Source organism: Microtus oregoni, unplaced genomic scaffold, assembly GCF_018167655.1.
Source record: "Microtus oregoni isolate MIOR12 unplaced genomic scaffold, Mior012 000015F_ref0000493, whole genome shotgun sequence".
Classification (NCBI taxonomy): domain Eukaryota; kingdom Metazoa; phylum Chordata; class Mammalia; order Rodentia; family Cricetidae; genus Microtus; species Microtus oregoni.
Window position 1 is genome coordinate 25356358 of NW_024543074.1, and position 27531 is coordinate 25383888.

The following is a 27531-nucleotide window of genomic DNA, read 5'->3' on the forward strand; positions in this document are numbered from 1 at the left end:
TAATACTGTACTCTCTTGGGCAGGGGCCTAAGAGCTCAATGACTTCACAGTACGACTTTTTACTCCTTCCCCTGACACTGGGAAAGAAGGTGAGCAGCTGTGTTATTCCAGACACACGACATAATGTCTAGAATACAGAACTCTTCTTGGGGAAATGTTCAGCTAAAACAGGGTTTACACCTACTGTCTGAGTATGCTCGATCCCATACCTGGAAAATCTCTTCTCCCTACATTACTGAAATGTAAATCATGGAGTTTTAAGATGTCCTGATAGGCCCACAGAGTCAGTGGTGTATATTGCTGTTGCCATTGTTGTTATTTTGTTATTTGTGACTTTAGGCAAATTTGACATTCAGACTTGTCATTGGGCTTGTAAAGACAATGCTCACTTCCATGTCATGTGAAGAAAAAAAAAACTAGCCCCTGAATGTGCCAACTACAAAAACACCCAATGATTAAAACTGTGCAGAAGGATACCTGTGGCCCAGGTATCAGGACATGCTAGCCTCACCTGCTCTGACATGACTTTGGACAAGTCTATGTTCATTCCGGAGCCCGAGTGCCCAGGTGTATGGTGAGGGATTTGAACCTTTTGAGCAGGACGCTTTTTGTTGAGCTTCCCTTCCTTGGTTTGGTGAACCTTCTTAGTTTGGCCCTCTGGGCTGAAAGCCTTTGGGGAATCCCACATTTAGACGAATATCCAGTTCAGAAATGGTTTGCCAACAAATTCCATCCAAATCCACAGAAAGCTGATCTCCACAACACGTAAGAAGACAATGGTCCAGCTGGTTATTTCTATCTGCCCAACTTCTGCCATCTTCTCTCCAAGTGGGGCATGCAGAGCTCAGTGATTTTATCTACCAACTTCCAAGTCAAAGCGAAGCTGGGATCCTAGCTCCCTAGAGCCAGTGGTTGCCCTTCAAACAAAGACATCTGTTCAAGATGACTCAGGAGAACTCCAGCAATAGAATACTGGTTTGTAGACTACCTAAGAACCTTAACTTTACCTGATTACTTCTTCAACATCTTCCCCCATAAGTGCTCAGCCCATTTCTTGAACACACCCAAAAGCTGAAGCAGCTGTTTACCGAACTGAACCACAATGTTAGTAGTTCTCTCACTATTCCTGACCATCAGGGGCACATCTGCTCCTTCTGCCCATGATGTCCCCCTCAAATACTCTCTTTTCCAGGGACACAAACATGCTTTGTCATCTTTCCCTCCCTGAGTGTGATCTTTGAGCACTAGAGATCCTAGAAGTTGAGCAGACAGTGGCTGCTACTGGCCAGGCAGTCTGTGGTGCTGTTATCACCCACCACCTCTCCCCCACCTGGCCATGCAGGATGGCATCCCAGCCTCTCATCTGCCCAGCTGAGCTGGGACACAGAAACTTCCAGAATGGAGAAACCTGCCACAATGAACTGCTTTACCTGATCTCCAGTCAGGTTAGCTCACCAATGTCAAGTTTTCTAAAGACCCAACTTATTTATGATCCCTTTAACAATATTTTAAAAAAAATCTTCGTAATGATCTGTAATTCTATCTCAAACCTTTCCACGTGAACCCTTTTTACTAAATACCGGAAGAGTCGGGGGTTGGGGGGACAGGTTATCCCATTTCCAGTCACTGGGAAAATTCTCCAGTCTCCAAACTGACTCTGAAATTTCAAGGAGAAGAAAACTCTGAGGCTGAGGATGTGAAATAAGCCCCAAGTCAGGCAGGCCTTCTTTCCTCAGAAGACTTCTGCTACAGTTTCAAAATTCACAGTTAACAAAAACGTGCGCTAGTGGGGCAGCTCAGGTGTCTTGCTGAATCCCCGCAAGGGAGACACGGACATGTGCTCGCCACCTCTGAGTTTTAAGACCTGTAAATAAATCAGCTGCTATTTCTGACTCAGCTACAGTGAGGCCAGCATGGGGTGAGACTGGAAGAGGATGCTCGCCAAACCCTCCCTCCAGACCACAGCCTGTCTCCCTCAGGCTTTATGTTGTCCTGACTCTAGCTACCCTGAGACCTAGTATATAATACTTACATCCTTTCCAAAAGCCCAAAATCTGGTTCTCAGCTTTCAAAGTTGCTTACTTCATCTGAAGTAATTTTCATTCAAAACTGAAATGTCTTTCCTAAACTAAAAATAAAAACCGTGTGTCAATTCACTATTAAAAACATCTCTCAGTTGGAGGCAGTTTTAGCCTTGGATTTCATTCCAAGGATGGATTCTGGTTTCCTGTTTTCTGGAGTCTCTGGACGGGCATTTCCATAGCTCAGTGCCCTCCTCCCCCAGCAGATCTGACTTAGCTTGGGTACAGGATCAAAAGTCTGCCACAAATTCAGGAGACTTAGTCATAGTTGGGGAAGTAAAGAAGTCTAGGTTGGAGCTGGCCCCAACAATAGGGTCATTCCAGGAAAAAGACTACTCGCCCCGCTCCTCAGACTCCAGTTCCTCCCTACCCTAGCACATGTGCCTTAGAGCCGAGCCAACCTGCAGGTACCTCACACTGGACTTCAGGAGACTTCCAGACTCAGGACTGCTGGCCAAGAATTAGTACTGACCTTCCTCAAGCCACAAAACCCAAGGTGCTTTCCTTTCAGACCCTGACCGCTGCCCCTCAGCAGCCACCAGATGATGTGAGAAAGGTCTTGCTTCTAATCCAGCATTCTGCACAGCACCTCAGCCCCAGGACTCGGCCTGCAGCATCAGGACCAACCATGGCGTCACATCAGCTCTAAGCCATGCTTCTACACGGACGTTTCTGGAAATTCCTCTAGTTCATCAAAAGCATAGAGGGTTGTTTTGCTATTGCTCCTGGAAGAATCTTGGATTTTGTTCACATCTGCTACAGGGGAGGAACAGAGAGAGAGAGAGAGACATGGGCTTAGAAGTTCATCATTCTGTACTTTGTTCCTGTGTGTTAGTGCAATCCTTTTTCCTGGTGGTGCTGAGGATTGAACCCAAGGCCTGAGCTGCATCCCAGCCCCCGACCATTCAGTTTTCAAAACCTGTTCTAAATAGTGCTCTAGAGAGTCAGAGCTGGGGAGGACCTCCAATTACACTGGTGGGAAAAGCACATGATTCATATGAAGTCATATGATCCACAAAAGAGGATCCCACACCACCTCCCAGCAATAGTACCTGTCCGTCTTATGGGCCCTGGATCTTCATTAAGGAAGGACACGTGTGTTTTCCATTCAGTCCACTTCACCTCGTTGATCCTGCATGTATGACCACTGTAATCACTACTCCATGATCGCATCTCAGTAAACAAATATATTTGGGATGTCCCAGTTTCTGCATAGCTCCTTTTCTGACTGACAGAGATATGGGGATGCCCAACCTCCTGTTTGCTGATCCTGCCCATCTCAAAGACTACTGCCCCACAGCCCCTCCCTCTTGGTTACCGCAGACACAGCCGGAAGTCCTCATCTGCTACTTTGCACAGCTCTCCCATGCGAAATCTGCTTCTCAGCCATTCTGGTAACATTTTCTCAAACTCCAAGATGGTCCTGGCTCTCTAGGGAGATAAAGAAGCCTGAACTAGATTCTTCAAGCTTGCTCCAAGAGCCCTACTCCAGAGGAGGGTACACCCTCAGGTACCCCATCTAGTAGCCCACTCCAGTTCTACTTGTGCTTAATGCATAGGTCTTGACAGTTGAGGTAATCTACAGAACTCAAACATGAGAAAGCAGGAAACTTGGGGACAGATGGCTAAATTGCTTTAAGGTTGACATAAATTTAGTATATTTGGACACCAGGAGCCTCCTAATTGAAAGGTTGGGGTCCTTGGATCTGAAGGTGAAGGAAAGTTCAGAAGTCAAACATTCCCACACTCTCTCCCAGGTTTGAACTCCATGGAGACTTTCCTGTTCTTGAGTTCAGTCTACCTAGAACACTGGGTATAATCCAGCTGAAAAGGTTCTGGTAACTGGGAACCCTCTGTGTCAAGGCAAAGCTTCTCTCCCTGTACCCTGTGTGTCTGTCTCTTGCAGGCATCTCTGCAGATACCTGAAGGTATGCTCTCCTCCTCAACCTCAACTTTCAAAAGCCACTTCCTAAGTGGCACTGTTTCTAGTCACCTCACAGATCTGGCCATCACACAGGATCCACACTAAGAGTTGTTCTCAGGAGTGAGAAATGATAACGTCCAAATAGAACAGAACAGAAACGTCACTTCTATTGTTCCAGAACCTTCCTTCTCCTGCTTCAACCTGAGGTCACCTTTCAATGTCCACATATCATGGGTAACTAGGAATATAGCGTCCCCAAAAGCCTGCATTTCCCTGCATGTGCTGTTGTTCAAAACTGAAAGAACCTACATTAAAGCTAAATAAGATTCTCAGAATGTGCCCCATACCCACTGGTGCTGACGGCTGTGCAAGACCTCAAGATGAAGTGCTGAACAAAGTCCCAAGAGAGGCCGCTGTCCCACTCACCTGCAGACGCCAGATACGCTCACTCTCTTTGGAGACATTTTCCACTGTCTCGCCCATCAGGGCAATGAGCATGTTGAGGAGGAGGACGAAGGTGAGGATGACATAGGTGATGAGTAGGAAGAGAAAGAGGATGGGGTAGGTGGAGTTCTGCTGGATGTTCAGGTCGCCCAGACCTATGGTGAGCTTGAAGAGCTCCAGCACCGCATCGCTGAAGCTGCCGTAAGAGCTGCAGTCCTTTTTGTCTTTGGAGCACTTCTCAATCAGCGAGGCCAGCGCTGGGGGGACAAACGGACGACCTTGGGCTCTCTGGTGGCTGGCTACTCAGAGAACTCACGTGTTTGCAATGTGTGCACTGATGCCTCCCTCCTTCTGGCAGCTCAGCTCCCATCTCTCCTCTTCTCCATCTCATGAGGCTGGTTTTCCTGCCTGGCCTCCAGAAATCCCTTTCTGTCAGCTGAAGCCACCCTCTTCTCCCCTCCTCTCCCCCCAGCTTGGCTCTCACTCATTCATAGCCTACCATGGTTACCACTTGCCCTTTGTATGAACCTGGCTCTTTATAGACTAAGGTTCTGGCTGTATGTACCTGAGTGATATCCCCCAAGACCATGAGATCCTGCATCCCCTCTTGATGTAGTGCTAAGAGTTCCCTATGGATAAGATTGTGCTTGCTTTTCTCTTCTGTGCAATACACCACAGTGGTTTGTTGCGGGGTGAGCAAAATGGGTAGGCTTGTGTGTGAGTGAATGCTTGGAGGAATAAGTGAACAGGTGAAAGGTCAAATACATAAGCGACATTTGTCCCAGCAAAGGCATCAGACAGATGAGAGCAGCTGCCTAACCTGAGTCAACAGTCACTAAAGGAACAAAAACAACACCCACAAAATTGACATGGAGAAAAACATGCTTAACATGCCATCTCTTTAGGCAGTGGCTAGAAATAAAATTAGGTTGTGCTGTTCCCACTGGATTTTAAAAAGTGACTCCATATCTCTGGTCCCCCACAAACTGTAAGCTCTCACAGAGATATCTGAAGCAAACAGTGAAAGTCACAAGATGTGGAGGCCAGAGGAAGTTACCTCAGTGTACCAGGTTGCTCCTAGTTTTTGAAGACTACCCATCAAGTTTCTGTGAGCTCTCGTTTCCCCATCTGTAGAATGGGTGAAAACATCTACTGAGTCTCTCTCAGATTATGATGGATGTGAAAGTCTAGGGAAACCACAGACTGGATGGATAAGAGTGACAGCCAGGAGTTAATCCATGGGGTCACGGGTGATGACACCAGCTTGGACAAGTTGCTGAGAGAAGGAAAAAAAATCTGCTTGGCAAACACCAATGTGGCAAGTACTGCATCGTCACTGCTGAGGCTGCCATGTGTTTTGCCATTCTGATATCCGGATAAAGTGCTCTACAAGCACAGGAGTTACTGTTAGTTAGGAAGCAATTACCTACTCCAAATCCAAGTAAGAACAGGATGTAAACAAACAAGAACTTCAGAACATCGTGCAAGATGACCTACAAAGAAATGGACATGATTCAAGTGTGAGGTGAGAGCACACCATCGCTGTGCACCCATCACCCTCCTGCCCACCGTAACCCTGCCTTCACTCTGGTCATTCTCCTTCTGCCTTCATCCCCTTGATGCTCCCTGGTTCCTCTGAGTGCCCCATCCCTATCAGGAAGCCTTCTTTCCTGCCTTGTTTCTCTTTCCTCAATCTCACCTCCCAGGACACAGTCTCGCTGAGTCTCCCTGTGACTTTCTCTATGGAGTCTCACATCTGGGCCTCCCTGGGGGCAGTGGCATGCCAGTGCCAGCCCATACCAACGTCTGAGAGCTGATTGTTGAATTTGCATGAGTGTTATGACCGTGGCCATTGAGAAGAACTGAACAAAACATTCAATTGTAGGATAAAGAAGTTCTGGGACTCTCATGAAAAACACCAAATTGTTTGGTTGAAGCATGCCCAAAGCATAGGTCTCCAATGTTCTGACACAGATAAATGGTAGCTCTGCAACCTGATGGCTGCATTAACTAAGTTGAAATTGGTAGTCACTTCACAGTATATAGCTATACCCAATTCTACACTTTAAATGAACACATACTTTCAATTGTAACTAAATAAAAGATAAGAAAAAAATGCAAAACTATTCAATCATTTAAATCAAACTTAGTGGAACATGCCTATAACTCAAGTGTGTTGAACGCTGAGGCATGAAGCCCATGAGTTTATAACCAACCTGAGCTCTATATTAAGAACCTATCTCAAAATCAAATTTTAGTCACATAAATTTATAATTAAGCTACATGTTTAAGATAATAGATATTCAGAATTGAGAGTTATCTGGTTGTTTTCCTACACAACTATCTATGGGGATTATTTGTAGCTCTTGTAACCAGAGAGCAGGAATAGTAGTAACAATGTAAAACTGCTCATCTCTTACCAGCTGCTAAGAGACACAATGTCAGCAGCTGCAAATCCGCCATGGTAAGAATATTCATGCTGTGAAAATTGGCAATGCTACAAATATTTAAATCCTGCTAACAAAAGGTTCCTTGTTTTATTGATGTCTACATCTAGAATCAAGACAATGGCTCAGAAAAATGTCAAGGCAGATTCAACTTTAAAATGTGGCCTGTCAGCAACAGAAGGAGGTAGATGCAGAGATCAACAGCTAAACAATGAGCCGAGCTTCTGGAGACCAGCCCAAGAGAGGGAGGAGCGATAATATGAGCAAAGGGGTCATGACCATGATGGGGATACCTACAGAAACAGCTGACCTGAGCTAGTGGGAGCTCACTGACTCTGGACTGATAGCGGGCAAACCTGCATAGGAGCAAACTAGGCCCACTGAATGTGGGGGTCAGTTGTGTGGCTTGGGCAGTCTGTGGGGTCACTGGGAGTGGGATCAGAGTTTATCCCTAGGGCTTGAATTGATGTTTTGGAGCCTATTCTTTTGGGGGAGATGCCTTGCTCAGCTTAAATATGGGGGTCGGAGGGCCTCGGTCCTGCCGCAAAGTGATGTGTCAGACTTTGTTGACTCCCCTTAGGAAGCCTTACCCTCTCTGAAAAGTGAATGGGAAACTTGGGTAAGGGGAAGGTGGTGGTAGCAGAAGGAGGAGAAGGAGTAGGAACTGGGATAGGTGTGTAAAATGAGAAAAGATTGTTTTATAAAAAGTAAATTTAATAATAAAAATAAAATAAAATGTGGGCTGTCAGAAACTCTCAACTGGACAAAGTGCAAAAAATTAGTCTCCATGGAGGCTCAGCCACAAATGGGACATCATGTCCCCTCCCCACAAGATTCAGGGAGCACTGTGGAATAAAGAGCAGAAAGATTGTAAGAGCCAAAGGTCAGGGATGATTAGATGGAAGCAGTGTCTTCTGGGCATGCCATGACCAGTGTGCCAAGGAACTGCAACTGTTGCCTGTAAAACAGCTGTGTAAGATCAAGCCAACCTCCATTCCAGCATGGAGTGGGGGGGGGGGGGGGGCACCAGCAACCCCAGTTGAGAAGCTAGTGATAGTTGATGGCTTCTGGGGAAGAGTGGGGCCTTGCTAAGTTGATCACATTGCAGCAGATGACTCCACACCCAAGACTATATGCACAGCACAAATTGGAATCATTAGGCGTGTATGTGTATGTGTGGTTTTATATATTATATATGTATTATATATTCTATACATATGTGTGTATACATTTGTGATTTTTTTAAAGAAAAGAGAACTTGAAGTTAAGGGTGACAAAAGGAGAAGTTTGGCAGAGGAGTCAGGTAAATATGACCAAAATACATAGTTAGCATGCATAAAATTTTCAAAACGTTAGTTATAATATTATATTTTTAAGTATAGGCTATGTCTTGCTGTTACATCATGACTAGCACAGGAATGTTCCCAACCCTTCTGGTGCCTGCTAATAGTTATCCAGCTCAACAAAGCAGTTGCTCTCCGCTTGACTAACAAGCTCCAGGCTAAGTCTCCAGGGCTTCATCTCACCTTGCTGCTTACAAAATAAAACATCAACCAGCCTGAAGGTCAGACAGGAGCAGCGCTCACTTGTCAGGTGCCACCACAGGCTGGTGACATCCTTCACATAGCAAACATGTATGATGAATGTATGTATGTATACAATGTATATACACTTGTCTATGCACCCAGGTAAGCATGCACACGCACATATATCCCAAAGGGCAATTGTTAGATATTTTTCCAGCATGCCAATGCTCAAGGGTCAGAATATTTCCTTCATAAAGTGTGTTCCTATACACTGCCCAAACAGCCCAGGTGTTTTAAGAGCTGGACATTTAACATCTGACCAAAACCCAGTGAAGACTGTGGCATTTTGGAGAAAGTGCTGGACTACTGAGTATCGCTTCAGATCTTAGCATCCACATCTGAAAAGTGGATGCCCTGCCCTCAAAGGGCTCTCTGTGCCGTTCCCAGCATACCTTCTGGATCATGACGCTGTACATGCCCATGGACTGGAAACCTCTCGTGTAGTAGAGCATGTTCGCCCAGCCCAGGGCCATGGCCAGCACGAGGCAGGCGAGGTATTCTTTGTAGGCAAACAAGTACAAGAAGACAGACAGTATCACAAGCACAGCTTGGACAAAACTGTTCAGGAGACACAGGAGACAAGGGCCTTACTTCTCAGCAGCAGGCAGAGACACTCAACCCCAAACCTTAACCTCTCGAAGGGTCACCCCGGTGGCCGATGCTGAAGAGATGTATAAGGCTGCCTGTCATCCATTCGGCTGGGTCGGAATGCAGTGTAGACTGCATCGCTAGCAGAAAAGCAGGGCCAGTGTGGACTGGTTGTACCTGGCTGGGACTCTGGCATACAGCCCACAGTGCCAGATGACTTGGAAATCACCTACATGTTACAATTCCCACATAGATAGATGTGAGAAACACTAGGGTAGATTAATGATTTAGTAAAAAGTATGTTTTTAATAAAATTACAAATTTTCCAACATTCATACTCAGAAACTAATCATAATTTTAAAGTCTCCAAAAGCCTACTCTTCTATCATTTTAAGGTATAACACAGCTGGAAAATGACAGTTACCATCTTTCTACTTCTACAAAGTAACCAGTGTGGTCAAAATCAGAGACTAAAAATAGAACGGTGGTTGCCAGAGGGGAAGACAGATGGGGTTAGGGTTTGCTCGGTCCAGAGTCTCAATTCTGCAAGAGGATGAGCAACCTAGAGGCTGGGTATACAGCCATGTACAGCCGTGTACACTTTACAGCCTTGAGCTGTGCTTGAAAATGGTTAATATGGAGGCTTCAGGGGCGGCAAGATGGTTGGTGAAGGTGCTTCCTGCCAAGCCTGACAACCTGAGTTTGATTCCTGGAACTCACGTAATAGGAGGAGAGAACCAACTCTTACGTGGTGTCCTCTGACTTCCATATATGGCATGACTTCAACTGTGGCATATGTCCTCCATCCTTCCTGCACACGCGCACACATACATACACACACAACACACACTTAAATAAGTAGTGTTTTAAAGTATTTTAAAGATGGTAGTTTTTGTGTGAAACGTCAAAAAGTTTTGTGGAAGAGGTGGTAGAATGATTGCAAGAGCCAGAGGTTGAGGAGGCCTCCTGCAAAGCTGTGTTTTCTGAGCATGACAGGGTTGTTATTTATAAGAATCACAGTGGTGAGGGCTGGAGAGATGGCTCAGTGGTTAAGAGCATTGCCTACTCTTCCAAAGGTCCTGAGTTTGATTCCCAGCAACCACATGATGGCTCACAACCGTCTGTAATGAGGTCTGGTGTCCTCTTTTAGCCAGCAGGCATATTTGCAGACAGAACACTGTATCCATAATAAATAAAGAAATATTTAAAATAAAAGAATCACAGTGGCTGTGGCAGCATAAACAAGATCTGCATGAGATCAAGACAACCAAATTTCTAGTGTTAGTAAAGGAGGGATCATAAAGCCTCACCCATAGCTAAGGAGCTATTGGCAACTGATGGCTGCTGGGGGAGGAAGAGTGTTTCCTTTGGTAGTGTGGCCTTTGACTGGCTGCCAGCCTTGTCTATATAGTGAGTTCTGAGCCAGCTACATAGTGAAACCCTGTCTCTGAAAAACAAGCGAGTACATGAAATTGGGAGGGAGAAGTGGTAGAGAAATATGAGAGGTGGTGGAGGGGTGATAGTAAAAGTTAGATTTGATGAAAATGTATTATATATGTATATGAAACTTTTCCAAACAATAAATATAGCATGCAGCAAACATACATGATGAAAACATCCTCCTAAACAGTGCCTACACTTGCAGTTTGGAAGACATCTAACTGAAAACTCTTGTGCTTCCAATGTCAGACAGTTTCACAATTACAACGCCTCTAACCAAATTGAGGCCACAGCAAGATTGCTTTTCCTGCAAGTGAAAACAAAGGCCTGACTGATAAACCACACTAAGGACTGTGGTGAGCAAGGGTGCCCTACCCTCCTCTGCCATAGCAAAACAAGGAAGAAACTGAAGAGAAGAACAAAATGCACCAGGACCAGACACTGTGTAAACAAATCTTCTCTGGAACTACCGAACCTTCTCAACAATAACAGGCACACATACACTCTGCATCCTGGGCAGTGCCTAACTGACCTGTCCACTAACTAAACCTGTCCTTGGGGGATGAGGAACTCAGTTCATATCTCCGGAGCAGTGGTTCTCAACCTTCCTAATAATGCAGCCCTTTAATACAACTCTTCGCGTTGTGGTGACCCCCAATCATAACATTATTTTCACTATTATTTCATAATGGTAATTTTGCCACTGTAATGAATCATTATGTAAATATCTGATATTCAGGATGGTCTTAGGTGAGCCCTGTGAAAGGGTTATTTAACTCCCCAAAGAGGCTGCAACTCTCGGTTGAGAAGCGCTACTCTGGAGGGCAGGTACACACTTAATAAAACTAGGTAGGAGCTGGAGATGGCTCAGCTGGCATAAAACTTCTGCATGAGCATAAGGACCTGAGTTCAGATCCCCAGCACTCATGTAAGGAAGCCACTGTGGCAGTGAGTGCTCACCATCCCAGCCTATGGGGAGGCAGAAACAGGATGGGATCCTCAGAGCTTTTGACTAGCCAGTCTAGCCAATCAGGAACCTCCAGGTTCAATGACAGACCATGTCTCAAAAAGTAAAGGGTCTCAAAAAACAAAGCCAAGACTGATTGAGGAAGATACCCAGCATCACACTCTGACCTACATCCATACGCATGCACTCCTGTACACGAGCAGGGACATACCACACACACACACAATTAGAAACATCAGTCTCCTACATATTCAGAAGAAAGACGTCAAGAGTATGCCACAGTTGTGGAACCAGCATTCTTCATCCTCAGCTGTGACATTACCACAGAGCCATGATGACCCTCTGCTCGTTAAGGGAGGGGTCAGAGGAGGCCTCGGTGTCAGCTGCATCTGACTTTATGCAGAGAGACTGCTAAGCTGGGCTTTCCCAAGGGAGCCCAGGGCCACCAACACAGCAACAGCTGGGGCTCTGACACCGCTGGGGCACAGCGTCATGGTGTGTAACTTACTACGCTGCTCCAAGAACTCCAGAGGTGACTGTACAGGGGACTGATGTCTTAGGTGCCTTCTCCTCCTAACCAACCAAGATCTCAGGTGGCAACTTTAAGGTACCATTGAAGCTAGAAGGAATTGCCTTAATACACTACTGTGTGCAAACACCATCAGGACAGCCCGGCCTCTGTTTCTCTGGGATCCCTGCCATTTGGAATCAGCCTTCCCGTGCCATCAGGACAGGTTCTGTCCTAGGGGCTCCTGATCCTCTTCACAGACACCTACATACTTCTCCATCTAGAAGAGGTAGAGAGGGTCTCTGGACTATAATGATAGCAGGATGCTTAGACGTGGACACAGGCGGTGGGCTGGACAGACCTACTCACAAGACAAAATGAAACCAGGCATCTGACAGGATGGACTGTAGATCAGAGGGTCTCAGCAGGAAAATGGCAATGCCCTAGAGACAACAGAAAAGAAAGGCTTAACCCTCTCCCTGCCCTCACCCAGGGTTCTAGGAAGTACTGTCCCCAGTGGGGATTCTGGGAGGGTTCTGTATGTGGTAGCTCAGCTGGAGTACCGGGGTGACCTGTGTCTGGAGGACATCACTGACCCCTCAGTGAGGGTGACCCTTCCCACAGGCTTCTCACGCCTATCCTCGACCCAGAAACAACAAAGCCACACAGTCACTATAGCGACCCGCCAAATGTGGCCTAATTTTCAGCCTCTGAGCTTTTGCGCCTGCTGCTCTCATGGCCTCCTGTCCTGCTCTACTGTACTGCTGAACTTCCACCCCTCCTCCCACTCCCAGACAAGTCATCTCCCTCCCTCTAAACACGGTTCTCATCCGCCTGATAGTCTCAGTGTTTGTGACCATTAGCTCCCTTTCCCAGCTGAGCTTAAGAAAGGCAAACTCCCTCCCTCCCTGTCACACATGCATCCCAGTGCCCATATACAAAAGGCTCCAAGTCTGTAGTTGGTTCATTGGCTGATTGAACGGATAAGCAGTTAGGTACATGAGTGGATGTGTGGTAAGTGGATAAATGGATGGTCACACAGGTGGGGAAACAGTTGAATAAAGAACAGAAGTATGGTGCTGAGGTTGTGTAGGATTTGGAATGGATGACTGAGTGACTGGATAAAAGGCAGGTGACAAGATGGGAGAACCAAGAAGGAAGACTAATAGACACTGATGGCTTCAAGGATATATATACATGGCGGACAACTCGACAGATGAATGGAGGAGGAGATGGAGCTGATAGAATAGGCCTGTCTTACTCATTGTTATCTGTACTATATCTTAGGAATCTAAGGCCTGGAACAGAAATGTCTTCCTGAAACCCCTACAGTAGTGGCAATGCAGGCTTGAGGGCAAGCCAGCCCTGCTCCCACCCTGTTGGCCTCAAAGGCAGTCTAGAAGGGTATAGAAATATACTCACCTCTTTCACGGAGATGCATGTGGCCCAGATAAGAACAAACATCCTACCTAGGAGTTGCAGCCAACTCATCTTGTGTGTCAGCGCCAAGGGGTGTGGGAGGTCCTGGGGAAAAAAGGAAGGGGATGATAAGAATGAGGAATAGGTAGGGAAGGGCAACACCAGCCCTGAAGGAACTAGGCTGTATAAACATTCTGGGCCTTCAAGATGGACCAGCAGCCATTGTAGAACCTCATCTCCTGGCCCTGCCTGCCCCACCCTCAATGAGAACCCAGAACTCTGCAGTGAAAGAGACAAGGCTCTATTTGCTAACAAGCCCATTGCTTGGTTCTTTCCAACCACATCCACTATCAGACACTCAATGGGGCCTCCTCCCACAATTCAGTGAAGCCAAGACTGCACTCCACTAACAGATAAGGCCCAGAGTAGTGGGGAAGTCTGACCAAGTAACCTCTCCTCCACCCACCTTCTGTGGGCCTCACAGCAAACATATGTATTCTAGGAAGCCTGGGAAGGGCCTGGAGCTCCTTCATCCCCAACTCTCTCCCAATAGGAATCTCCCGAGATCTATTCACCTACAGTTTGGCTAACTATTCTGTACACTGGGAACTTTGGAGAATAATTGGACGACACCATGAAAAGGCCTTAGCCTCTCTGGACCTCAGTTTCCCCATCTCCACATGAGGCAGTTCCAAGATCCTCCACCTCAGACCTTCCCACCCACCACCCCATCCCTAGAACCCACGTACCTTGTCCTCCCGGGGACGGTAGTAAGAGACGAGGGTCAAGGTGATGTTGTAGAAGAAATAGAAACAGAAGGACAGGAAGAACATGTACTTGGCGAATTTCTTCCACTTCATATGCAGCAGCGTGTGCAGGGGCTCCAGGGTCAGCATCTCATGCCGGTTCTGGGGACAGAACACCCCGTGGAGATGAGGCAGGCAGAGAAGGACCATTTTTCAAAGGGCCTATCAGGAGCCCAGAGTCAGTGGGGTCAGTGGCAGAAGGCTCTAGTCATCGGAAGCAATGGACAGGCTTGATGGAAGTGTTGGAAGGGTAACTCCCAGTTCCCATGGCTCCTTTAGGAGCAGTCAAACGCTCTGGGGGAGTGGAGCATACTGGGGCTTCTTACAGGAAGAGCTGATGCACACTGGACTGGAGACCAGAAAGGGGCTCTAGTATCTCTGTGACCTTAGGACATCGCCTGCACTTTTCTCGGCCTTCACCTCTTCTCCACAACCCTTATCCACCCTGCCGAACAGGCTGCTGTGGGAGCCCAGGGAGCCTCTGGGAAGCAGGACTGTTGATAAAATACAAAGGATAGATGCCTGGCCCTCTGCTTCACTCACCCCAAGGGCAGAAAACTAAGCTGATCCTCGGTCTTCACCCCCAGCTTCACTAGTGTTCCTTCTCCTACCTCCTCCAAAAAGGTCCAGATTGCTCCAGCTAGCGAGCACTCTGACTTCCTGTGTACTCAAGTTTAGAAAAATAAAGGGCTCTAAGCCAGACCACATAGATGAGTTAGGGTATACGAGATACCACACACCTCTTAAATTGCCTCCAAACTGCACAGGATTTGGAAGCCAGCTCCTCAACCTTAACTCTATTATTCATTGTTGCTCAGAAACAAAAGAGCTAGCTTCTGCTTGGGCCATGCCCTCTGTTCCAGACTCCACCAAGACAAATCACCAAAAAGGGGCTTAGGGGACGCTGGCACAATTCCTCCAGGCTCCTCAAGCCCTGGTCCACCCCTCACTGCTTGTTCCTGCCAGCCTGCTTGGGAGACCCACGTCAATGTTGGTGTTGTAGACGATGATTTCCAGCACAGAGTTATCTGTCGTGGTGTCTACATTGGTGAGGTCATAGAGTGAAGATGACACAGGCCCATATGCCCAGTCCGTGAACTTCCTGGACAGGCTCCGGAGAGGCTTCTCCTTGATCTCACGACTGAGGATGTACTTCAGAATCTGGGGATGAGAAGAGAGATAATGGGGCTCGGAAACAACAGGGATGGACCAACCAGAGGCAGGTCAACCCTGAATACGTTCAGAATGAGTGCCACCTCTGCCTGGAGTCATGACTGTGAAATGTGTGTGTCTTTCCAGCTGTGTCTGTGAAATGGGAGTGAAGTTCACAATTCTTGCCTTCTCACGAGGAACCAGAGTATGAGAACCCTTTGCACACTGCAGTCAAACCATTAGCTAGTAGGTCCCCCAAACCATCTGGACTCCAATTCAGCAAGGAATCCAAAACAGACCATCTTTAGAAGTGATCTTTATGAGGCCTGAACTTGAAGCTCTCAGTTGCTCTGTTCCTCCATCCCACCCTCAGTTTAGACTTTACAGCAGGCTCATCACTTTGGCTGGACAAGCCATGGCATCAGACACCAAAGAGGCCCATGGAGTCCACTCTGCAGGTCAGTGGTCCTCAAACTCTGCTGTATGCCAGGGTCTCTGGAGAGTTTTTCAAAACACAGAGGCAACTATTAAAACTCCAGATGCAGGAAGAAACCTGGAGACCATTTTTGTGAAGTTCTCTGAGTGGGTCCCCTATGCGGAAAGAGGGGTCCCTGCTCTCCGTCTGACCACTTCCTGAAAGCTAAGCCATCAGTCACCCTATACTGGGGATAGAGCATCCGGGGATATGAACCCACAATCCAACAAGAGGGACCTGTTGGGAAGACAGCATCAGTGTGTGAATCTCACTCAGCTCCACAGCCTTCCCACTGCATCTCCCATCACAGCCAAGCAGACAACTCCTACACCCTAGTGAGTAAAAGCCCCAAGGGCAGGTCTGCAACTTCAGCAATCGCTGTGTCCTCCACAGCAGTATGGCAGCCACCTTGGGTGGCATCCAGAAACGTTTTCCACAAGGCATTGAATAAAGGAGAGGACTCGGGAACCTCCCTGGTGGGTACCTCCCTGAGACTGGCCCGGATGAGAGCCCTACTCCCTGGAGTAGCAATTCTCCACCTGGGGATCCGTTCCCCCTTGGGGTTGCATATCAGGTATATACATTGCAATTCATAGCAGTAGCAAATTACAATTATTAAAGAATAATGAAATAATTTTATGATTGAGGGTCATCACAACATGAGGAACGGTATTAAAGGATTAAAGGACTGTAGCAGCCGGGCGGTGGTGGCGCATGCCTTTAATCCCAGCACTCGGGAGGCAGAGGCAGGCGGATCTCTGTGAGTTCGAGGCCAGCCTGGACTACAAGAGCTAGTTCCAGGACAGGAACCAAAAAAAGCTACAGAGAAACCCTGTCTCGAAAAACCAAAAAAAAAAAAGGACTGTAGCATTAAGAAGGTTGAGAACCATCACCCTAAATTATAAGGGGTCCCAGGGCCATGCCCCCTTAAGATGCGTCTTCCCTGGGCTGGGTAGCAGGGAGCACAAACGAGACACTGGCAAGCAGGGAAAAGCTCACAAGAGAAACGAGACCCACAAATACCCTGACTCTGCTTAGAGCCCCTACAAGCTATGACCATGGGTAGCAGGCCAGGGGGGTCAGACATACAATCCTCCCTTTGTTAAAGTCATTCTCCATCTCCTCCTCCCCCACAAGGGAATAGAAAGGTCCCTTGTGAGCTCCAACCCTGGCCTGACCTCAGTGCAGCTGACTAGGAGAGGTAGAAGGGTACACAAACGGAATTGCTGAGCAGTGCCAACCATCTAGTGTCCTCCCACAGCCCCCCAGGAGCCGCTGTCCCCTCCCAACATCGGTCCCCTGAAAAGAAACTTGATCTCAGCCAAGCCACAGTTCCAACCACAGATAAACAAAACGCATCAGCCTGGCCCAGCCTTGGTCTTCCCAAAGAGCCCAGATGAGCCTAGAGTTGTTGACCACATCACACAGGCAAAGGGGCCTATATAGCCACACTGCTAGAGAAGAATCCTAACCAACAGGCCAAGGTCCTTCTATTGCCAGAGAGCAGACACCCATTGACTGGGGACCCAGAGCAGACATTCTGGAACCACAGCCCCAGAAGAGGCAAGCCTGAAAGACAGACACACAACCTGTGGTTGAGCATCACCACTCGGGAATGCTCAACCACGAAGCACCTGAGATATTGCATCACCTTGGCCTTAGGGATTCCCCAATCTGGCCCCACCTAGGAAGTTCCAGGAAGAGAGACTGAACTCTGGAGTATGTGACTGACGTCCTAAGGATAAAGCACGTGCTGGATTCAACCGAGCCACCACTGAAATTCCAGACCTAAGCTGGGGCCTTCTAATGTTGATGCCGGAACCTGTGTGGAGTCCTCAGACAGGCCCCAAGCCGACAGAGTAGCAGCTGTGCCTCCCCAGTCCCCACCCTCGCTGCCGGCCCTACCTCAGCCTTGCCCATCTTGGCAGCCAGCTGCAGTGGCGTGAGACCGTCATTGTTGCGCATGGTCTCCAGCTCCCAGTTGCCACTCCTCAGCAGGATCATGTCGTACATGCGCTTAACAAAATCATTCTGGGTCTTGAAGTCCTCGGCCACTGTCACCAGAGCGTGCAGGATGTTGTTTCCCCGAGAGTCCTGGGAGGTGATATCCGTCTGCTCATTCTCCATCAGCAGCTGCACGATTTCGGGCTGGTTGGTACATGCTGCCAAGGCCAGGGGTGTCTCACCTGGGGAAAGGGGTGTCAGAGCTCAGTCCTGCCTAGGCCAAAAGCAACAGCCTTCAGGCCCCAGGACCAGAGTTCCAGATGCTGCTCATCACAGCAGCACTGATCCCTGAGGTGCCCTGACCACCCCCCACTTCCTCTTGCTCAGTGAAAGCTGAAGCAAGATCACACCAATAGTCACCTGCTTCCCCTGCTCCCCACTGACTTTCCAACACTCTGCTCAGCAGGGGAGCAAAGCAACCCAGTTAGGTCCCTGCTTACTCAGGGTAACAACCCAGAAAGCCTTCTAGGTTTTGAGTTCTCATCCTCTCAGCCATGCTCACACCTCTACAGGCACAGCAGCCTCCTCCCTCCAACATGGGGCATTTCCTAACCTTGGGGCCTTTGCATAAGCTGTTCTGGCTTGCTGTAGATACTCTGCATTGCTTATCCCCATCTTGGTTCAGATCCCACCTTTTCGCTGACTCACTTTAGCCACCCAATTTAAAATTTAGAAATCCTCCCACTCACCTGGACAAAATTCCTGCTTCCTCTTCCTCTGTTTTACTCCTACCTGTGCCCTCTCTTTATTCCACCCAACAAATGTTTCTCGACACTGGATGTAATTAGGTCCTATGCTGGGCAATGGGGACACAAGAGTGACTGAGCAAGAGGCTGTCCAAAGATGCCCAGACTCATCTAGATCTACTGATTAAAGAGCCAGAGGTGGGGGTTGGAAAGATAGCCCGTGGATAAGATTGTTTTCTGTACAAGCATGAGGAACTCAGTTCAAATCCCCAGCTGTAAAAAGCTGGGCATGGTTGCTATGGGGGCAGAATTAAGCAGTTTGCAGAGGCTTACTGGCCACCAGCCTAGCTTCAGGTTCAGTGAGAGACTGTCCCAAGGGGAAAAGATGAAAAGTAATACAGAAGAACACTAGATAACCTCTGGGCTCTGCACACACACATACATGCACACCACATACATGACCTCAAATATAAACCACACATACACAAAAAGAGAGAGAGAGAGAGAGAGAGAGAGAGAGAGAGAGGGAGGGAGAGAGGAAGGAAAGAAAGGGAAAGAGAGAGAGAAGGAGGAGGAGGAGGAGGTGAAGGATGAAAGAAAGTTATAGCATACACCTTTAATCCCAGTTCTCAGGAGGCAGACACAGGAGAATATCTGTGAGTTCAAGGCCAGCCTGGTCTACCAAGCATGTTATGTTCTAGGACAGTCTGGGCTACACAGTGAAACCCTGTCTCAAAGAAGAACAAAAAACATAAAGAAAAAAAGTCAAAGCAGTCACAGTCAGGCCCAGTGGCACTTCCTATTGCCTGTCCTTACTGTGATGGTGGTAATATATTTATAAAAACAACAGAATCTCACACTAAAGTGGGTGGATTTCACTATAACTAAGTTACACATCTTTTTTTAAAAACTCAAAGAATCTGTAAAGACAATGTGAACATTGTCAGAAGGGGAGAAAGGCATTTGTGTCTTTCCTCCCAGTAACAACACCAACACACACACTACACATATACACACATGCACAGCCTCACATACAGGAGATATACACATACAAACACACACAGAGACACACCAAAAAAAAAAAAAAAAAAGAAAGAAAGAAAGCCAGGAGGTTGTCGAGGAGGGACATTATAGGCATTATAGCCAAGCAAGAGTACCTGCCAAAAAGACTCCAGAACCTCAAGTCTGCAGAGATCACACCCTTACATAAATAGCACCCCTGTAAGGACATTTATCCAGCACACACAACACAACTGCAACTGCTTCTGGATTTCTGAGAGGTCAGAGGTTCTCCCCACTCACTCTGCCAGTCCGCACAGATAGCACCCATCTCTGTATTACTGCTTGCTCTAAAGCAGGTCCCTTTCCTCCTCAGCCCAGTGTCCTCACCTGTCCTTCACGCCCTTTTGCACACACACATACACACACACACACACACACACGCCACCCCAAGTTTGTTTCCTGCAGATGTGACCCCTTCATCTACCAGATGGCACTGTCAAGCAGGCTCTTCTACCCCAGTGAGCCTCTCTGGAGGTGGCACCGGATGGATCAGCACCAACCCAGTCCCTGATCTGCAGAAAGGACTCTCTCTTGCAGCGCCCCCATGTGGCAAGACCGGTCACAACGGAGCTCAGGGCAAGAAATCCCTTCTCCTCTCCCCATCCCCCCCTTCAATGTCACCTACCAAAATAGAAGCCTTCATGCTGGTTTTTAGGGTTGAAGAAGATACCCTTGGCGTGGGCATTGACGTCAGCGCCTGCTGCTATGAGCACTGCTGTGATGTCTCCCTGGCGCCGCTCAATAGCGATGTTCAGCGCCGTCTGCCCTACGAACAGAGCCGGCATGAGCACTCAAAGGCCTGGGATAACTTAAGCTGACCGTGGAACCCCTTGACCCCAGGGAGCAGTAGCTGACTGAAAACACTAAGGGTGTAAACAGCATGTGAAAGACACCATGTTGGTAGCCGCATTGGTTCTGGTTGAGTGGTCCCCCGCCTTGGAGAAGACCAGGGCAAGGACCTCCTGCAAGCCTAACAAAGGGCTTGGTGGCGAAATCAAGAGGCTAGGGGAGTCTGAGAAGGAAAAGGACTTGTGACCAGGACAGAAAAGCCTTACTACAGGGATGGATACGGTTGATAAATTCACTCTCTCAAAAATATGTTTTAAAAAAAAACCTCTCCAGTGTGGGAACCTCAGGACACCCAGGAATAGACTCCATCCTTGCCCTCAGAAGAATCTTCCGGGCAGGCTTAGTGGCCCAGGCCTGTAGTCCAGCTACTCAGGAGGCAGGGAAAGGACGATTACAAGTTCAAGGCTATCTGGACTGTGGAGTAAGCTCAAAACCAACCTGAGCAACTTAGTGAGATTCTCTCTTAGTGAGAGCCGGGGAAGCTCTCCTCAATTGAGCTACATCCCCAGAGCACCCGGTATTCCCACTGTCAAATCAGCTATGGCCATGCTCATCCTGGGGCTTTTCCCCTGAGCTTGCTCCGGCTTCTTCCCATCAGCTAGGCTCCTGGGTCAAGGTTGTCATTCTACAGTTACTCAGCCCGGTCACTCGCTCTCACGTTACAGCGTCACTGCCGTTCCTAGCACAGTCTGTCTACCGTCACGTTTTCAGAGCGTCCCCGTTTCCTGACTTGTCCACCCCTGCTCAGCATTATTCATGGGAAGGATGAGCAGCCTGCCTGCTGCGTATCTGGCTTCCATGGCCAAAGTGCCTCCGTACAGCAAGACTGGCATGGCTGTGTAGCCACACCACATGGGCAATACCCGCCTCCGCCCTTTGCTCTTAGGTAGCCTCTGCCTACAGGTACCTTCATAGGCCTCTTCTGTGTACTCGGCATTGATGAACCTGCCCAGGATGCCGTTCTCCTCGGCAAAAGCCAGCAGAATCCGCACAATCTCTTTGGTGTTGGGGTTGATGTTGAGCAAAGCCTTCATCAGGCAGGTCTTTCCTGTGTCTGAGGCTGTCAGCTTGTGCATGAGGAAATCTGCAGATGGAGTCAAGGATAAAGGCAGGGCAGGGAGGGCTGGTTGCCCTGGGCCTCCCAAACAGAGCAGGGTGTGGAAAACAGCAGCCTGCACCTCAAAAGCACACCCTCTACCCTGTACTGGGGGGACCTCAACCCTGTACTACCTGGAACTCTTCCTTCCTCTCCTCACATCCTCCTCCGGCCCCCTGCTTGGTTTGCTGTTCACAGCTCTCTACCACCTCTGAAAGCCTCATCCAGCACCCATTGCTCTTTGACCTTTGACCCTTCTCTCTGGAGGAGAGATAATGTCACCTGCTGCCTGGCTTCCCACTGGCCATATTTGTGCTGAAATCTCCATCCTAGCCCTTCTCATGGCCTAAAAGTTAGCTCATTACCTCCCCATCAACCGGTTCCTCACCTTGTTCCCCCTAATCCTTCAGTTCCTGCCAGTGCCCGAGGAACTCTCCAGAACTCTTCCCCCTCTCCCAGGCCTACTACAGAGTTCCAACCCTGTTTGAATAGCAGCTCTCTCCAGATTTACACCACCCTGTAGCCAGACTATGCCCAACACCTGCCTTAACCCACCCATGACTCCCCATGGCCCTTTAAGTCAAGCTCAAGGCTGCTATGTCAGTATCCAAGGTACCTCACGCTCCAACCCCACAGGAGATGGAGCAGAGGCCAAGCCAAACCGACCAGGGTCCCCAGGGCCTGCATCCCATCAGGGCCAGGCACTGACCAGACACGTCCAGGCCACGGCGCCGTCTGCAGAGCTCCTGTAGTTCTTGTAGCAGTTCCCGCAGCTCCCCCACGCAGCCCTCAGACACGGCTGCAAAGATGCGCTTCTTCAGCCTCTTCTTCTTCTGCCTCTGTTCTTCTTTGGCCAGGTTTACGCTAAGACCAGAAGGCAGGCATTGAGAATACACCCTGTATTCACCTCAACTCTTACCCTCTTCCGCTCCACCACCAGAGTTGCTGGCCTCCAGACCGCTGCTCCAACTCCTGTGCCTCTCATGTCTTTTAGGGATGCCCATGTTTGTGCTCCGTGTTGTCTGATCCTGGTTCCCTTCCTATCTATATCCAGTCACAGTGATCAAAACACACCTGTATACACACGGAGATGATCAAGAAGGATGTGTAAGTTATTGCTTTGAAATATGGATTTAATGGAGGAGAAGACTCCCTTTCATCTCCCTATCTGAACGTTTCCCTCTATCCCTCCCTGCCCCCACATTCTCAACAGACCTTTGCTGTAACATAGATTATGTCCTTTCATTTGTATGTGCTCTTGCAAAAATGCATACTGATGTTCTATGTGAATGGATTTTAAATTTATATAACTGTGTAACTTGTGCTAAAGTCCTTATTCTCCTGAGCATTGTTTGGATGTTTTATAATGAACAAAACCATTTTATAATTTACTGATATTTCTCTCCTTTTCACAAAATGTCACATGCCACAACCATAGGCCATTCCTCCAGATGTTTGTCCCAGCTCCCCAGGGATAATGGTTTCTTTCTCTCTCCTGTGCAGCCCAACCTTGTGACACCTCCTCTTGCTGAGAACAGTGACATAAGGAGGAAACATACTGACCTTGGACTGTTGGGATTGGATGGGGTCTCTGTCACATCATCCTGAGGAGACTGGGGGGAGTCCATGTCGTCACAGTTGCCAGACATGCTGGCAGCAGAGGAGAGGAACGAGAAGGAAGAGACAGGACAAATTTAGAAATGTACAGTGCTGCCATGCCACAGCCAGGCACAGCCATGTGTCCAGGCCAGCAGCCAGTACTCACCACTGCCGGATGTTGGAGTCCATCGGCTTGGAGAAGATGGGAGGCGAGGTCTTGGTGACTGTGGGGTTGGGCTCAAATCCTTCTATCTCCAGGAAGAAGTGTGCACTGGGGAGACACCCAATCAAGACCATTAGATCTGGGGCAGGGCCTATGTGCCTTGCAGTCTTGCTACAAGGACCCACCCATACTGAGCCCTCAGCCTGTGTGCCATGTGTCCTAGCCTATTCCTCATGGATGGAGTAGACCCTGGGTTCTAAGCTGAGTCTGAATGGCTCTTATCTCTAGAGTACCTTGTGGATGAACCCAAGAGGCTCACTGAGGATGGCCCAACACCTGAGGATCTGCAGTTGTTCTCAGGTTGAAGACCTTGCACAGATGGGATCAACATGCAGGTAAACACCAATGCACATTCAAACAGACACACAAACACACATCAAAGATGGGAAGACAGCAACAGGAGCTGGGTTTCCCATTGCCATCCAGCTGCTCCTAGAACCAAGACCTGAAGGCAAAGCTTTTTAGAAGGGGTCCCTCGGCTCAAATCCATGCAGGCCTTACAGCAACTTAAGCGAAAAGGCCAGAGTCATCCTGGCTGCCCTCACTGCCCATTAGTCCCTTTGTCATAAAAGAAAATGGACTGAGAAAGATAGGGTAGGGCAGAGAGAACTCAAGGAGCCGGAAGCCTAGGCTGAGTATCCCCCACCAAGAAGAAAAACCCAGACCAAAGATGGGGGCCCATGTCCCTAATCTCATCACTCAGGAAGGAGGCTGAGCCTGGAAGATCATAGGTTCAAGACTAACCTGTGCTACATAGCAGGATTATCTTTAAAAAATAAAATATAAAGCCAGGCGGTGGTGGCGCATGCCTTTAATCCCAGCACTCAGGAGGCAGAGGCAGGCAGATCTCTGTGAGTTCGAGGCCAGCCTGGACTACAAGAGCTAGTTCCAGGACAGGCACCAAAGCTACAGAGAAACCCTGTCTCAAAAAACAAAAAAATAAAAAAAATTTTAAAAATTAAATATAAAATATATCATGTAAGAAGAGCTATCTTCAAGCTAACAGGCAACACCAACGGGTGGCAAGAATGGGGGTGGGTGAGAGAAGAGACCTTACATGCTGCTGTAGGGAACGTGGAGCAGTGCAACCTCCGTGGGAGTCAGTACAAAGGCACCGCAGAAAGTTTACAATAGAACTTTCCTATGACCCTGCTGTAGACTCTGTAGGTCTGCAGCAAAAAGAGCCCTACAAGGACACCTGTAGGTGTGCATGTTTCCTGCATCACTGTTCACAATAGCCAGGTTACAGTCAGCCAAGCTGCCCACCCACAGGTGAACAAATAAAATATGGTACTTTATAAAATGGTGTTCTAGTCAGCCCTGAAGAATGAGATTCTGTATCATTTTTGAGAAAATGTATGGAGCTGGAGATGAGCCTGCTAAGTGAAATAAGCCGACTTAGAAACAAAATATCATCTTTCTCTTACATGTGGAAGATCAAAAAGGGACATAAAACTACAAGTGGAGGCCAGGTGGTGGTGGTGCACACCTTTAATCCCATCACTCAGGAGGCAGAGGCAGGCGGATCTCTGTGAGTTCGAGGCCAGCCTGGTCTACAAGAGCTAGTTCCAGGACAGGCTCAAAAAAAAAAAACTGCAAGTGGAAATGCTGATAAAAGGAGAAGGAATAAGAAAGAGTAAGAAGAATGCAAGAGAGGTGGCTCAGCAGCTAAGAGCACTGGCTGCTCTTCCTAAAGACCCAGGTTCGATTCCCAGCATGCACATAGTGGCTCAAAACTATCTGTAACTCTAGTCCAATGGGATCCTGTGCCATCCCTCTTCTGGCTTCTGTGGGCATTTCACATACATATTTCACACACATAATATACAGACATACATGTATGCAAAACACCAATACACATAATAATATATATTCACATACAAATAAATGTTCAAAAATTATTTTTTAAAAAAAGAAAAAGTAACGAAAGGGGAAAATATGATCAAAGTTCATTATGTGTATTGCATGAATGTCAAAATGAAGCCCCCTAACTTTGTGCAATTGATATATACTAGCAAAAAATAAATTAAAAATGAAAAAGAAAGGATAGAGAGAGGCCCAGAAGACAGGCAGTGAAGAAGAAAGACAAAGCCATGGCCAGCTTTCTCCTCAGACATCAAGGGAATGGAAGACACACACTACCTCAAGAAAAGCCAGACGCTCTACCCAAGATATGCCAGCCACAGCCAGCCACACCCACGAATGCAGATACACATGACCTTGAATAGCACAGTCACACACAGGGAGATGAGTCTTCTAGTAACTTTAAGGTGAGGATCAGCTGAGGGTGAACTCAACTGCACGACACTCAGCCCTGCAGCTGCTGCAGCTTAGCTGCTGCTGGCCACGTGACCCACCCAGAATGCTGGTCTCCTGAACTGCAGGCACGCAGCATTTTCTAAACACCTTTCCTGCCTGAGTCTTTCCCGGGCCCAGAAAGGCGGATGCTGCAAGGTGCAGCTCCTCCCATCTCAAGTTTAGAGAGAAGAGCAGCTGGGTGTGATCAGGGCCCCAGTCTACACAAGGCATCTGAGGCTAAGGATGAGTAAGCACCTCCCCCCAGGGCAGACGCGAGTTGGCCATAGAACCTGCTTCCCGCTGTCCAGGCTAACAAATGACACAGCAATGCACACTGTTCTGCTCAGTTTCGTCCTCCGGCCCTGCTTCCAGCTGAATCCACTGCAGAAATTGACTAAAGGAGGCTACCCAATCGGGGCCGGCAGGAGAATCCTGGTCCCTTTCCCCACTTTAGGTACAGACAAGCCTAAAAGCTCATAATAAATCCATAAATAGGGCAGAAGACACACTGGTCCTCTCCCTCCCGGCTTCTGACCACCAAAGAGGAGCCTTCTGCCAGGCACGGAAGCTCACACTGTGGAGCACTCAGGAGGCTGAGGCAGAAAGATTGTTCAAGGACAGTCTGGCTAAGAACCTGTTGAGGAGAACAGGGGAGAGAAAAAGCAAGAGAGGAAGGAGAGAGAGTGTGTGTGTGTGTCTAGCCTCACCTAAAAGCAAATACTTCAAAACAGAAGAAAAATATCAAAAGAGAGAAGACAAAGGGAAGAGAAAAATCTTTGGCTGGGACCCAAAGCTTGGCTTCTGATCAAGCTCTGCCTCTGCCGCCAGGTGGGTGCTTCCATCTTTGGACCAGGAATCCTCAGCTGATGGGACACTGGTTGGGCCAGATAATTCCTGGCCAAGGTAACGCCAAGACCATGCCCTTGCGGACTGTCCAGCTGAAGTGGGCGTTGACTATACCCTGATCTACCACTCTGAAGCTGCCCCACTCCACTATGGCAGCAAGACTCAGAGGTTCCAAGCACATCTCTTAAAGATTTGACCTCAAGACAGCCTGGTTGAGAATTGTCAGATTTTCTCCAAGAAAAGAGAGCCCCAAACCCACATCCATGGATTTTCTCCAAGAAAGTTTGGTCTGATCCTCTCTTGAGCTTACCCTGCTACTGAGACTGCTTCACTCGACAAATACTTATCAAGTTCCTACAGTGTGCCAGGCACTGGTCCTGCAGCTATGATACAGGGCGACTCCCTTCTTTTCTAGATCTGCTGTTCCAGTGGGTTGATCAAAACTAACTCCAAGGCAAGGCCAATGCATAGCACAGATAGGCCATTTGGTTCTTTGCTCTGGACAATACACTGTCATTCTGCTGTAAGTTTCCCAATAGCAAGAACTATAATAACATTATCTTTGATTTTCCGGAATCAACCTTGGTTTCCTAACGGTGATCCTGGTACTCAGAAGACCCCGCTGAATGGATGCACGAAAGGATAAGTGATGAATGAAACATATTCAAGTGGAAGGAATAATGGCTGGCCATGCAGAAGGACAGATGCATTAATAGATGAACAGTGGGTAGATAACAGAATAATGGAAGAACGGATGGATACAAGATGCATGCATGCATGCGTGGATGCACGGAGGCATGGATGCACAGATGCATGGATAGATAATAAATAGTCAAGTAGGCAGATAAGGTAGAGAGGTCTGTGGATACAACCAATACTCAGACAGATCAACCTTAAACTGTGATTGGTAGCGGTTGAATCCTCCCTGTAACTGGCTGTGACCCCAACTGCTGAAAGCTCTCACCTTTACCCGCCCCACCCCCTCCTCAGTCTCATACACAAAGCTGAAGTGGGGTCTTTTGTGACTCCGC

The 27531-nt window shown here is 48.1% G+C and overlaps 1 protein-coding gene across 1 annotated transcript in view; it reads right to left on the reverse strand.

Moving 5' to 3' along the window:
• Positions 1-2225: 2225 nt before the first annotated feature.
• Trpv3 (transient receptor potential cation channel subfamily V member 3) overlaps positions 2226-27531 on the reverse strand; it is a 30338-nt gene continuing 5032 nt past the window's right edge. Inside the window, exons 3-18 of the mRNA XM_041665155.1 lie at positions 23300-23404; positions 23098-23184; positions 22244-22398; positions 21346-21522; positions 20215-20355; positions 17743-18023; positions 15195-15371; positions 14154-14312; positions 13408-13509; positions 12355-12428; positions 8875-9040; positions 5876-5942; positions 4432-4706; positions 3400-3512; positions 3134-3213; positions 2226-2837 (exon numbers count right to left, since the gene is read on the reverse strand). Coding sequence (XP_041521089.1) covers positions 2740-2837; positions 3134-3213; positions 3400-3512; positions 4432-4706; positions 5876-5942; positions 8875-9040; positions 12355-12428; positions 13408-13509; positions 14154-14312; positions 15195-15371; positions 17743-18023; positions 20215-20355; positions 21346-21522; positions 22244-22398; positions 23098-23184; positions 23300-23404 — 2257 coding nt within the window. The 3' untranslated portion in view covers positions 2226-2739. The remainder of the gene's footprint in view (positions 2838-3133; positions 3214-3399; positions 3513-4431; positions 4707-5875; positions 5943-8874; positions 9041-12354; positions 12429-13407; positions 13510-14153; positions 14313-15194; positions 15372-17742; positions 18024-20214; positions 20356-21345; positions 21523-22243; positions 22399-23097; positions 23185-23299; positions 23405-27531) is intronic.